We start from the raw sequence: 14,202 nt of genomic DNA, 5'->3' as shown, positions 1-14,202 counted from the left end.
GAAATAGAAAGGAAAGAGTATCTTAAAAGTTTGAAAATAATAAATAAAGTAGACATACCCTGCTTGTCCAGTATCATCGTCGTAACATGAGCTATCGCCGGGTTCGCATTCCATACAAACATCACCGTGGTCAGTGCAGGAGGTCACACTCAGAGATATCACACGACCATTCCTGGTAGCAGTTAATTTATACCATTTGCCGTCAGCGGTATTCACTTCAGAATCCATAATAGATACCGAAGTTATTGATGTTCTTGCACCTCCAAATGAAAATATTGGTTTTCCACCTAACAATTCAATCGCTATAAAATCTGACCTTCCTCCAGTTTGGGCTCCATAATTATACAATAATAATGCATCAGGCTTTGTGGTTGCAAATATGATAGTTATATCATTAGTAGATGCATCGAGAGCTGGGAATTGCATATATGATAATTCACCAAAACCAAAAGTAGAGCTTTCACAATGAGTTCCATATCGGCCATTAGTACAACTGCATTTATATCCTGGCTTCAAGCTAATGCAAATACCTCCATGCATACATGGATTAGGTCTACATGAATCCACAAGAGCCTCACACTGATCTCCACGATAACCAGGTCGACATAAACAAAAGAACGAATTTCTGTCTGAACTTTCTTTACACGATCCACCATTTTTACAAGGATTGCTGCTACAAACATCATCTCTTTCAAATTGGCATGTTTTACCTTCTCGGCGTGGAGGACAAGAGCACACAAAATCATGACCTTGCTTTCTGCATTGACCACCGTAATTACAAGGATTAGGTGAACAAGGATCTTGTCTTTTTTCACAGTTGGTTCCCATGAATCTGTCAGTACAATGACATGTATACTCATGACGTACAAGAGGGGATGAAAGTATAAGGGTAGAACTTTCGATAATCCGTACCTCATCCAACACCCTAATTCCATCTGTACAAACACCGTCATTAAGGCAGTGTTGTGTTGCACAAGGGTAATATGATACTATAACTGACGTTTTTAAAACCTTGCTTAATTCAAATTCTTTCGATTTAACATAATTCTCTGTGTTTTCTCGCTTCCAAATTGTCTTATTAGTCTTTACAGCTATTGTTAAATCTAGTCCAACTTTTTCTTGATTTATGCTGTATAAATAGGCAATTTCGTCTTTCTTTAGTCCATTTTTCAAAACTTCTAATAAATTGCGATAATAATGTGTGAGAAAATCAGCTGCAGTCATATTTATTATTCTTATTGTAATTGATTGTTCAACTGTTGCATTGTCAAATGAAAAGTATTCAACGCTAACAGATGACGTAACATCTTTGTGAATTCCGTCATTGCCCGAAACAGAAAATGAATATCCTTGTCCTGGTCTGACTGCATTAGTGTAAAGATCGCAACCCTTTCGAATATTAAATAGTGTAAGAGTATTTTCAGTAGTAGAGTCCTTAATAATTTTGCATTTATAATCTCCAACAATATCTGGATCATTTGGTTTAACGTCTGCAATCTTACCGGTGGGAACTTTGTTATTAAATGCGTATACAAGAACATGGGCAGACCTAGATGATGGTGGATTATCGTTTCTGTCCAATACTTTTATAAATATTGTATAGATTGATTTCATTACCGGAGTACCACTGTCTTCAATCTGTATGACTATTTCTAGTTGTGGTGTTAATTCTCTGTCTATCTTCTTTGTAGTTAATAGTACCCCTGAGTGCTTGTTGACTTTTACATAATTTTGATGTTGACCTCCAATTATAGAGTAAGAGAATGGAGCTCCATTTGGAGGCAGATCTGGATCCTTAGCAGTAAGTGTAGTAATACTGGTATTTGGAGGCTCATTTTCGTATACAGCTCCATTGAAATTTGCTACATCAAACAATGGACCATTGTCGTTTATATCAGTAATTGTTACTTTAACAGTCGTTGTGCCTGTTTGTGGTGGTATACCAGTATCAATCGCACCTACTATAAGTGAGTATGTAGGTATTGTCTCACGATCTAGTTGCCTGGATACTTCTATTTCACCACTTTGTGGATCTATTCTAAAATCTTGATTCGTGTTTCCGCCAATAAGAGAATAACTAAATTGATTATTTTGTGGACGTACATCCTTATCGACAGCTTTAACCTGGACTACCTTTTGACCAACACTCGCTGATTCAGATATAGTTGCTTCATAGTAGTTTCTTAAAAATTCAGGAGGATCGTTTCCGTCTTGTATCGATATTATAACTTGAGCTTCATCCGTATCATTACCATGAATGCCACCATAGTTTTTGGCGAGCACAGTCAAAACAACTCTGTTTTGTGTTTCTCTGTCTAAGTAACGAGCTACCCTTATTACTCCAGTTTGGGAATTTACGTTGAATCCCTTGTCGTTACTGGAGCCAACAAACAAGTAATAAATTATGCCATCATCACCGCTGTCCTGATCTGTAGCTTGTATTGTACCAACATTTGTACCAACCTCAGCTGATTCAGAAACATCAAAATGAAATGCTGGCTGTATAAATTTAGGATAAAATTCATTTACACCTGTAATGTGTACTAGTACTTCAGTCATGCTGCGCATTACTGAATCCGGATTTTCAGCAACTATTTCCAGTTTATACGAGGTTTTTTCTTCATAATCAAAAATGGCTTTAGAAAATATCTTGCCAGTATTAACATCAATGTGAAATAGAGATGACATTTCATTTTTGATATGGTATTTGATAATAGAATTTTTCGGTGAGTCAATATCAACAGCTCTTACCTTGAAGATAAAACTATTCACTGGTGAATTTTCTGCCAAATATGCTTCATAATGGGATTGGTTGAACTGTGGTGCATTATCATTTATGTCTGTTAATATTATTGTAACTGTTGCGGTAGTCTCCTTCGGCTTAAACCCTAGATCAGTGGCGGTTATGTTTAGACGATATTCTTGAATTTCATCATAATCCAAAGGTCGTAGTATACTAATAGTGCCTAAAAATGGATCAACTTGAAATTCTTTTCCGATATTACCAGATGAGATAGCATATCTAATTATACCATTAGGCCCTTCATCTTCATCGTTAGCTTTTAATGTAAGTATAGAAGATCCAATGGGCTCGTTTTCAGGAACGATTACTTGATAACTGAGTGCCGTAAATTTAGGGCTGTGAATATTTTCGCCAGTTACCACAAATGTTATTATTGTTTCGACGGATTGGGGCGGTATTCCTCTATCAACAGCTTTGATTTTCAATCCATAATATTGTCCAATAAAGTAAAATTGTTTGTTTACATAAATCCATCCATCTGTTTTATCAATTGTAAAGAAGGATGTCCCATTACCACCTGCCACAAAGTATTCTATTTCTGCATTTATTCCGAAATCCATGGTATCTTCTGCTGTTAACTGTATTATTTTTTCTCCTAGAGTGGCATCTAGTGGTACCGGTACAAATTTTTCATGTTCAATAAATTTAGGTTTATTATTGTTAGCATCGACAACGTTAATTGTAACTAAACATTCTGATGACATGGGCGGTTTTCCGTTATCAGTTGCCACAACAATAACTGAGTAAGTGTTTTCGGGTGATAAGTTTATTAAAGTTCTTTTGTAGTTCATCATAAATTTGCTCAATATTTCACCTGTAGCTGGGTCAATTGTAAACAAATCAGAAGTTTGTTGTAAGGAATAGGAAATTATTGAGTTAGGACCTTGTTTATCTTTGTCAGTAGCAATAACTTGGCCCACAAAGCTATTTTTATTTTGCAACTCTGGAAAGTTAAAACTGTAGTAGGAATATTCAAACTCTGGAGCGTTGTCATTCTGATCTTGTATTGTGATGGTAAGCGGTGTCTCGGATCTCCACGCTCCATCGATCGCAGCAACTTTGAGGATGTACTCATCTTGTAATTCTCTATCCAACGGTCTTGCGACTGTTACATTTCCACTAATTGGATCAATAAGAAATTTTTCCCCAGGATTTTCGACAAAACTATAAGTTGCATTAGCGTTTGGTCCCGTATCTAAATCTGAACTCGTTACCCTTATTACAAAAGAACCTATTTCTGCGTTTTCGGTCACGTTAACACTAAATAATCGCGTAAATCTCGGTGGGTTATCATTTTTGTCCATTACAGTTACTAGCACAGTAGAGGTACCAATTAATTGAGGCACCCCATGGTCAACAGCTTCTACTAAAATTTCGTAAAAAGGTATAGATTCTCTATCCAATCCTATATTGGTAGAAATTTCTCCACTTTCTGAGTCAATTTTAAACGTTTCTTCGTAATCGTTTACAAGTCTGTAAGATATTCTTCCATTTTCGTTAGAGTCATCATCGTGTGCTTCTATTTTGACCACTAACTGAGGTGGTGATTCCTCTTCAGGAACTGTTGCATTATACAATAAATTTTCGATAATAGGTGCGTTGTCGTTTGCGTCTGTAACTTTTATCTCTATTTCAATAAAAGATTTTAGAGGTGGATTGTCTGAGTCTTTGACCTCAAACCAAACTTCATAAAGTGGCATTGTCTCATAGTCAAGTCCTTTACCAGTTATAAACACTTCACCGCTTATTGGTTCTACTTTTAAAGCATCTCCAATATTACCTCCAGCGACGGCATATTGTAATAAACTAGTGGGTCCGGTTTTAGGAGAAGTAGCAGATAATCGAGTTACTAAAACCCCTTCTGGGGTATTTTCAGAAAAAGTAAATGTAAGCTTGTTTGTAACAGAAAATTTTGGAAAATTTTTAACAGATTTTGGTATGAGTATTAAATCAGCTGTACTCTGTCTTGGTATTATTCCACAATCAGCAGCTATAATTATTAAATTTAAAGACGATTTATTTATTTCTTTTAGCTTAGCAAGATTCTCCTTGGCTTTAATCACACCTGTTTCTTTATTGATAGTAAAAAACTCTTGATGTTCGCCTTTTAAGTCATACAAGATTTTCTTATTGAGGCCAATATCATTGTCCCTTGCCTTGACTCCAAATATAAAGTCTCCTGGGAGCGTGCGATCAGAAATATATGTCTCATACTCAGATTGTGGGAATATCGGCGTGTTGTCGTTTTCATCTTCAACAATAATTGTGACATTAGCTGTAGCAGTTCTGGGATCAGTTGTAGATGAATCCTGTGCCATTAGAATTAAATAATATGTATCCCAATCTTCTCGATCCAAGCTTACATTCGTCGATATTATCCCTGTTGTCGGATCAATAATAAATCTTTCTGATTTTTCACCTAATAGACTGTATCGAATTTTAGCATTATTTCCGATATCCTTATCTATGGCTTTTGGCTCTAGTATTACTGTACCAGCGGGCATATTTTCCTTGACAGTTGTTTTGTAACTTTGTCTTTCGAAATCCGGACTATTATCATTTACGTCCTGTACAATGATTTTAACAGTCCCAGAACCAGTCAAAGGCGGTGACCCTGAAATGTAACATTTACATTTATTACTTTTAGCAAAGAAATAGCAATTCATATTAGTTTCGCTCGTACATTAATTTTTAAAAATGTAAATCAAATACACAATTGAAATTAAATAAATAATTTTACTAACCTGTATCCATAGCAACAAGAGACAATGTATATTCATCCTGAGCTTCCCGATCTAGAGTTCGCAATAAAGAAATTTGTCCGGAAGATGCATTTATTTTGAACAGATCGGCGTCTCCTTCCTTTATGAAGTAACGTACTTGGTTATTAAATGGTGGCGAATCTGCATCATAAGCTCGAACTGTAATTATGAATCCTCCGTTCGGAGGAATTATATTTTCCATCACATATGCTAAGTATGGAGAATCTAGGAAGGTAGGAGGATTGTCATTTATATCTTGAATAGATATGGATAGTTCGGCAGTGTCGAATCTAACATCATCCTTGGCACAGTCTTCTGTCCTAATTGTAAGTAAGTAACGAGATTTCCTTTCGTAGTTGAGATTTTTCGCCACTCTTACGATGCCGGTATCTTCACTTATAGTAAAGTCACGATTATCATCGCCAGATGCAATAGAATATCTTACTCTTCCATTTAATCCTTCATCGACATCTGTAGCTGAAACCTGAAAACATAGAAATAATTATTTACTCCAAATATTCAAAGCAGTATTTAATGTAATTAGAGGTTTTTGTCCTTCCAAACTTACTTGTAAAACACTAGCTCCGATACTAGCATTTTCTGGAACTGATGCACTATATTGTTTCGGATCGAAAACAGGACTGTTGTCATTTTCATCCATTATTTTGATTAAAATTTTAGTTTTAGTGACGTTAGGCGGATCTCCTCTATCTTTCGCTGTGACTGACAATGTATAACTCGATTTAAGTTCTCGATCAAGTTTCCCCGTAGCACGTAAAATACCATCGACATTTCCTAGAGAGAAATAACCATTGATTTCGGAATCTGGTTCCATAAAGTATTCAATGTATCCATTTCTTCCTTCGTCTTTATCTACAGCTTTTACTGTCATTATCACAGTGTTAAGAGGTATATTTTCAGATACTGTTGTCATGTTGGGACTGACAAATTCCGGAGCCATGTCATTGACGTCCTTTAACTGTATTGTAACCTGAAAAAAAAAAGGTTAGAGACTAATATGATTAAAAATTAGTGTACAATAAAGTCATGAGGAAAAAACATAGGGTCCGTATAAGTAAGAACTTTCTTTTTAAAGTGTTAAAAAATTCTTTTACCGTTGAAATTATCAAAATTAATAGATTATAGTTTCAATAAATTTAAATTCATTTATTCTTACTAAACCTATTAATAATCTAAACGAGAAAAGTATGAAGCAAAAACTACCAAACAAAAAATGTTCTAATCTTAATACCACTTTAAGAATTCTTCGTATTTTGTTATTGAGTATTAACAATTTTTAGTATGGTTGCATGAAATGTAACACCAACTTGTAAAAGTAAATATTAAATCAATGCATCGGAATATTATGGACTCGAAAGTTCTTAGAAAGCTCCGAAGCTTACCTGAACTGTGGAAGACAACTGTGGCTCTGGTGGTTTGGCCAAATCTTTTGCCGTAACAATTAAATTATAAATTGGAATTTTCTCCCTGTCTAACAGTTTGGCCGTACGTATTGTCCCATTAGAAGATATTATAAAATCAGAGCTGTCATCTCCTGATGTAATGCTATAAATTATTTTTCCATTAAATCCTGAAAAAGGAAACACATTTGCAATTAATAATACGATTTGTATACAAACTGTAATTTTGATTGTTAATGTTAACATGAAGATTTTGGTATTATTAAGATTACTTACAGTTAGCAGTCCAATGAGAGCAAAATTAGGAATAAATTTATTATTATAATTTTTTATCATTTATTAAAATTGTCTAAAAACGTAATAATATTTTATTTACCTGAGTCCATATCTGTAGCACTTATTGTCACGACCGACGTTCCCACAGAAACATCCTCTAGGATTTCGTTAGAAAAGCTCATTGGATCAAATATTGGAGCATTGTCGTTCAGATCTATGACATTTATGTAGATGGTTACAGTGCCAGATAGAGACGGATGACCACCGTCTTGTGCTTGGGCTACTAAAATGTAATGCTGCGTCTGGAAATTAATAAAATGGTATTTAATATCATAATGTTATGTTGGTTTTATATGGAAATCAAAACAATGATAAACATCTAATGGTCTAATGAAAATATGTACTGTGCCATATTGTAATAATACGGAACGACGAAATGTAGTATAATTAAAATTCAAAATATGTAACATCATACTAACGAAATTAAAAAATATGTTCCATCATATCATAATTATTTTAAGCATCAGTGATGTGAAAAACGTCTGCGTACCGACGAATTCTAAAAAAAATGCGCACGGCATTCAGATTTTCCATATAATAGGTCACCAAAACGTTCCAGCTATGACAAGCTCCCTCATTCGCGGATCGTGGAGCGAGATGGCAATTAAAAAAAACACGCAGTGGTCGTGGAATCCGGCCCATGGATGTTTTGCAGACGGCCGCTTTGTCTGACATTGTTCGGGCCTTAATTTCGATGGCGGATCGAGTGGGCAAATGCCGAATATGATGCGCGACGCGAAAAAACTTTACCGGGATGAAATTAGCAGGTCTCTAGCGACGTACGCGGAATTGGCGGGCGGTCGGGCAACGAGTGTACACCGAATTGTTTTTACTAATTAGCAGAGTCGACTGATTTGATGAGGCGGGCGAGACGATGTTCGTTTACACTCCTACCAGTATACTCCTCTTGTGTTTAATTAATTTTTACAAGAGGTTTCATTTGTATACTTTAAAAACCAATTCATGCAATCAAATTCAATCTATATCTTCTTATTGTACTTTTGAAGATAAGAATTCAACGTATCAAAATCATCTCTAATTTCTTCGTTTTCTCCACTGACTTTTTTTTAACCATTACTAGCTGTCGCCCGCGACTCCGTCCGCGTGGATATATAAAAAAAAACTTAATTAGTGCAGCCTATGTCGTCTTCTATCTAAACATTCGCATTTATTATATAATATTAGTAAGTTAAATAAAAAGGCTCTTCAAGGCATAAATTCTAAAAAAAAAAGAATAAGTAGTATCCTATGTCCGTCTCCTGGCTCTAAGCTACCTCCTCACCAATTTTCAACCATATCGGTAAAGCCGTTCTTGAGTTATAAATAGTGTAACTAACACGCCTTTTTTATATATATAAATTACGCAAAACCAATAAATATTAAACACTTCTTAACTATTAAATTGATAATGTTATAAAATTTTCGAAATACTGACAACGATACAGTAAATCAATCACGATGTAAACAAGCTATATCGCCTTAAATTGCATAGACTTTCGCAATTTCTTAGCATGAACCACATAAATTGTATGATGATTCACGACTATGGGGAAATTTAATGACTTGTTGTTATTTTATAGGTACATTGATGAGTATTACAATAAGCTAGTTACGGTACCAACTACAGCAATAACTCGTTAACCGACCTCGAAGGCGTATGTGAAACTTAAATAATGTCCATTCGCTGCGAAAAGGCGAAAGACTCGTAAAACATTTTTTGTTGCGCGAAATATTAACATAACAACTACGAAACTATTTTAAGATAAAATATGAAGACGTTGTTTACTTACATATTTTGTAAAGTATTCAAGTTAAGAGAAAAAAATATGGAAACAGATAGGTATCAGAATTTTCAAAAAAATGTGTTACAATCTCTCTATTAACTACTACTTTTATCATATGTAAAATCATTACTTTAATAACCATTTAATTTGCATTATAAACTATTTGTCGCCGCGACTCTATCCACTTGGAAATAAAAAAAAACTTAATTAGTAGTCTATGTGTTCTTCCAGACTATGCTCTACATCTGTGCCAAATTTCAGCAAGATCCATGCTGCTATTCTGGAGATAACTCTAAACAAACATCCAACCATCTAAACATTCGCATTTAAATTATTACTAAGGTATTGTTTTCTATTTCAGCTAAAGCAGGAAATGTTTGAATATGTACATATAGTATGCACCAATTGAACATGCAAAAAGGATTGTAATGTGATAAAACTTTAATTATATATAAATTAACCGCACTTGTTTGTCCCCATGAAAGCCGCGGCGACTCGAATAAAAGATCGTAAAAAGGCTTCGATTATCTCTAATGAATATGATAGACGCCGCAAATCAAAACTCGTTTTATTTCCCACTCTTTAGATGTTCAGACAATTTCTCTTCCCCGCAGAATGAGGCGACCTTCAATATGTGAATATAGGCATTCGCGTATCGGCGTGAGTTCATCCCGCTTGCATTAAAAACCCGCTCAAGGGCAACATCGACCCTCGTTTCAGAATTGCGCATCTTACCTACAACATGCAATATTTTACACGGCTCGTAATAAATTCAACTTAGCCTTATCTTATTTTTTACGCCCAAAAGGCATTCCTGTAAGTGACTCGAATTATATTTTTTTAAAAGTACGGTAATTGTTCTTGTCCTTGGCTCTTTCACTTGAATTAACATAATCTTAAAGATCTTAAGTATAGTGCGTGGCTCTATGGTATATTCAAAATATGTGAGCATACACCACTTGGAATTTTTAATGTTAAAAAAAAACATCAGGACCCGAATTATACCTTACTTTTATCTGGCTAATTTCATATTTAAGAAAAAAAAGGTTTTTACGTCTAAATATTTTTTCTTTAACTTAGAATTACAGAGGTCTATACAGAAACGTTTGCTACTATTTCTAAATCTTTGAGTGTGGTTCGTGCATTGTTAGTCCTTTCATTTGACCACCTGTGGGGTACTACCTAGTTACTATGTTCCGGGTTTGTAAATGAAAGTGCAAGAAAGTTACTTTGTGGTCATACACTAATTAATCAGATGCCTTTTCCGCATCCAATTACGTCCAAACGATACAAAATCTATTTAACTGCTTTATTTTTTGATATAAAACAATTTTTTTATAAGTAGAAAGAAATTTAAAAATAGAATGAAAAAAACAGTTGAAGAATTGTCTACAGATCTTAGATAGTTTTTTTTTTAATTTAAAGAAATTAATAGTTTAATAAAGAATTTGGAATGGTATTACGCGTCGCTTGAACGGCTCAGCGGTCAATGATCCCTTTAGATCTATGTTAAGATAATTGTATCAACCGCAATGTACACAGCACACGGTGGAAACAAGAAGTGGACGAAAGCTGTCTGAAAGTAAAACCTACCGCCTCGTTCTATTCATTATACATACAAGTCTGTTCCTACGTTAGACATTTAAATAGGTGATGATATTGAATTTATGTCGTATAGTTTATTCAAAACAGGAAATTCGTTGAGGGATCTTTGATTCGCTTTAACTATAATAAATGAAAATATATTATAATTTATAAAGAATAAAACTGTAAATATCAAATAAAATAGTGCAAACAGAAACATGGGCTATTGCTTAAATCGTGGTATAAATGAAATTGGTGAGAACTAATTGACTTCTTTATAAAGTCATAAAATTACTCCACAGTCAATGAATAAACCTATATTGTAATTGGATGACGACTAAATTAAGTTAAAATTTTGAATTAAGAACAACGCAATTTTATTGTTCATTTCTGAGACCAAAATCCTATGTGTAAAACATATTGTTATCTCTGTTTTATCAAAGATAATGAGAGGGATGACGATATGTTTTATACAGGAATATCGGTATCAAAAAAACAAACAATAACATAGTTAAATACATTGTTTTGACGGATAACAATAATCTTTAGTTAACATCGGAAACGATGTGTGAGTTGTTCCCATAAATATTTTATTTGTAAATTCGCCGAGCCACATATAGCGTTCAACGTCCCGATCCAATATGCCAAGGTCTAGATAATAAATATATATGAGGTGTTTCAATGAAACATCTTTTTATTTTAATTTGTGTGCAGCCAGAACTGAACTATAAAAACTATTGTTTTACAAAGACGAAGAAATAATAACCCTATGATCGTTGAATTATTAATATTTAATATTAACTATACATGAATAACTATGAATTTGGTATATTATTTGGTAAACTAGACATTACGGATACAAAGAAATATCACCAGCAATGAAATCACAACAACTAAATTCTGTTGCGTTTCAAATTAAATCAGTGTTAATCATCAAATTGGTAACAAAAATAATCTTATTATCTTACTAATATTATAAATGCGAATGTTTGGATGGATGTTTGTTACTAGATATCTGAGAAACGGCCGCATGGATATCGCTAAAATTGACATGTAGAACATAGTCTGGAATAACACTTTTAATTCCGCGCGGGCGGAGTCGCGGGCAACAGCTAGTGTCTAATAAACTTGCAGAGTAAAGAAGCCTGATATAGTTTAATGCTTCCCCTGTCAATACGTTAAATGTCGTTAAAATGTTTGATGGAATCTTACCTCTTCATAGTCGAGTCTCGCTGTCAATGTGAAGACGCCAGTCTGTGGATTCAATGAGAACACATCATTGGCCCAATCCGAGACCACAGTGTAAGTGAGTTGTGCGTTCGGTCCAGAGTCCAGATCAGTGGCGGCGACCGTGCCCACCACGGAGCCGCGCGCTGCATTCTCCGCTATGTCGAATGAGTAAGCGCTTTCTTTGAACGTCGGAGGATTGTCGTTTGTATCGGTTACCTGAAATTTAAACCCTTATATTAGAATAAATACGTAGTTAAATATTAGCCTATAATCATTACGAGAGAACGTAATAATCGTTTCGATCAATACAGTGATACTCTACATATTTAAAAAACTAATCACTTAAGTATTCAAAAGTAATAAATATGATCTACAAGCTTGTTTAAGTTTTGAAAGCTTTAAATGGCACCTTAAGTAATAAAAAAAAATAATAGCGTCTAATTAAAAACGAATTCTAGTCTTAATGATTATAGAGGCAGCGCCAGAATTAGACGCTGCGATTCCGCCAGCGGCGGCGTATTAACGACCGCATGCATATTGTAAAATATTTTAAAGTCCACTCACGGATCGAGATAAAGCAAACGCATTTCGAATTAATTGTACTATTCGTTATCACGGTTAAATAAATACTTTAGCATGTAGATGGAGCTATAAAAATAAGTATATTCGTACCTGAACAACGATTGTTAAGTCCGTGTATTGCATACCATCATCCGCCCTCACTACCACTTGGTATTCTGATATCGTTTCTCTATCCAGAGGCTCCTTAAGGGTTAATTCGCCTGTATTCGTGTCTAAAGCAAAAGGCGTTGGTTCTTCTGATTGTATGCTATACGTGATTGTACCAATGGTGTCAGGGTCTTCAGCGAGTATTGACGCGATCTTTTGTCCAGGTGCGAGGTCCTCGGACGCTGGATACGAAGCAGGGATGTTCTTGAATTCAGGCGGACTATCGTTCTTGTCCAGAATTGTCACCTCGACCTGTAAACAATTGTAATTATTACTATTGATTAAAATAAATTGTAGCAGCAGTAATTTGTAAAATCAGGCGATGTTTTGATTAATACAAATTTATGACTTAAATTTTTTAACGTTCAAAGCTTTCAAAATTTTAAAGTGATTTAATTAACACATTTTATAATAATTACGTACGAATTTTGACATTTTTGACCAAAACTGAATGCAACTTTTTGTCTGTTTTGCAATAAAATTTGGACAGCATTGATATTTTTTTTGCGTGCTAAGTAATTCCGTAATTAAAACTTTAGTTAGTAGCATCGACCACAACAAACGGCCGTCGAAAAACGTTTAAATGTTTAATTTATGACGTGGTCACAGAATGGACCGCTTTAACACACGACCGAAATTAATAATTCTAAAAATGCAGTTCGCGAGAGCTCCCTCCGACAAATGTGTGACTGCTCCAACCGAGCCAATCACAAAACGAGCCTTTGGGCGCTTCGTTTGTAATAATGCTACGACGTTTGACGTATTTAAAACGATTTTATTTTTAAAATTATCGAATTCATTTCATTTTAAACTTCCAATTCGCATTTAACAATATCCTATTAAACATAAATAAAAACAAGTTCTATAGTTCTAATAGTTTCAATCGTCGAAAGTGGTAGAAAGTCGTATACTTTGTCGTGTGGACTCAATCCTCCTGGACTACTTTAATATGACAACAAGTATTAAATCAATCGCTAATTTAGCAATTAACATGAACTATATCTTGTGATATATTACTTCCGATAAAAATATCTGCTTAGAATGAGCCGGCCGAGATTTGAATATATGAAAATAGTAAATAAATCTTATAGTACTTTTGAATATCATATGTTTAAGGAAAGATAGCGTGGTGATGTTTTTTATAAGCCTCACTGATGTATAAGTCACAAATCTACCACTATTATGAACATAGTACCTACAACTGCAACCTAATTACAGAACCTTTCATGTAAGCTAAAGTATACTTGAATTAAATTTACTTATCATATTTTGTTATCCTTCATATTATAATAATACGATAACTGGACCAACACTAGACCTTAGTATACAGTTTAATTCTCGCTTGATGAGATCTGTTAGATAAGATTTATGAAGGTTGAGGTACAACGCGGCCGGTGGACGTTTACAAAAAGCCGCTCGAACACTCGACGACTTAACAAAGGCGCAAGTAAAAGAGTAAACCCAGCAATGTTTCGTCATCCGCACACCGCGCGAGGAATTCGGGACACATCGATGGCCAAGTCACAGATAAACTAACGATTGTAGGCTCTGAG

At 34.6% G+C, this 14,202-nt stretch overlaps 1 protein-coding gene across 1 annotated transcript in view; it reads right to left on the bottom strand.

The window, feature by feature from the left end:
* The window catches only part of ft (cadherin-related tumor suppressor fat), a 93,350-nt gene that overhangs the window by 3,659 nt on the left and 75,489 nt on the right, over positions 1 to 14,202 (bottom strand). The window contains exons 2-8 of the mRNA XM_013322458.1: positions 12,593 to 12,901; positions 11,903 to 12,136; positions 7,363 to 7,564; positions 6,969 to 7,156; positions 6,134 to 6,556; positions 5,548 to 6,049; positions 59 to 5,417 (exon numbers count right to left, since the gene is read on the bottom strand). Coding sequence (XP_013177912.1) covers positions 59 to 5,417; positions 5,548 to 6,049; positions 6,134 to 6,556; positions 6,969 to 7,156; positions 7,363 to 7,564; positions 11,903 to 12,136; positions 12,593 to 12,901 — 7,217 coding nt within the window. The remainder of the gene's footprint in view (positions 1 to 58; positions 5,418 to 5,547; positions 6,050 to 6,133; positions 6,557 to 6,968; positions 7,157 to 7,362; positions 7,565 to 11,902; positions 12,137 to 12,592; positions 12,902 to 14,202) is intronic.

This window comes from Papilio xuthus, unplaced genomic scaffold (assembly GCF_000836235.2).
Source record: "Papilio xuthus unplaced genomic scaffold, Pxut_1.1 DF828952.1, whole genome shotgun sequence".
Taxonomy (NCBI): domain Eukaryota; kingdom Metazoa; phylum Arthropoda; class Insecta; order Lepidoptera; family Papilionidae; genus Papilio; species Papilio xuthus.
Note: the sequence above shows the minus strand (reverse complement) of the source record. Positions and strands in the feature narration are given on the sequence as shown.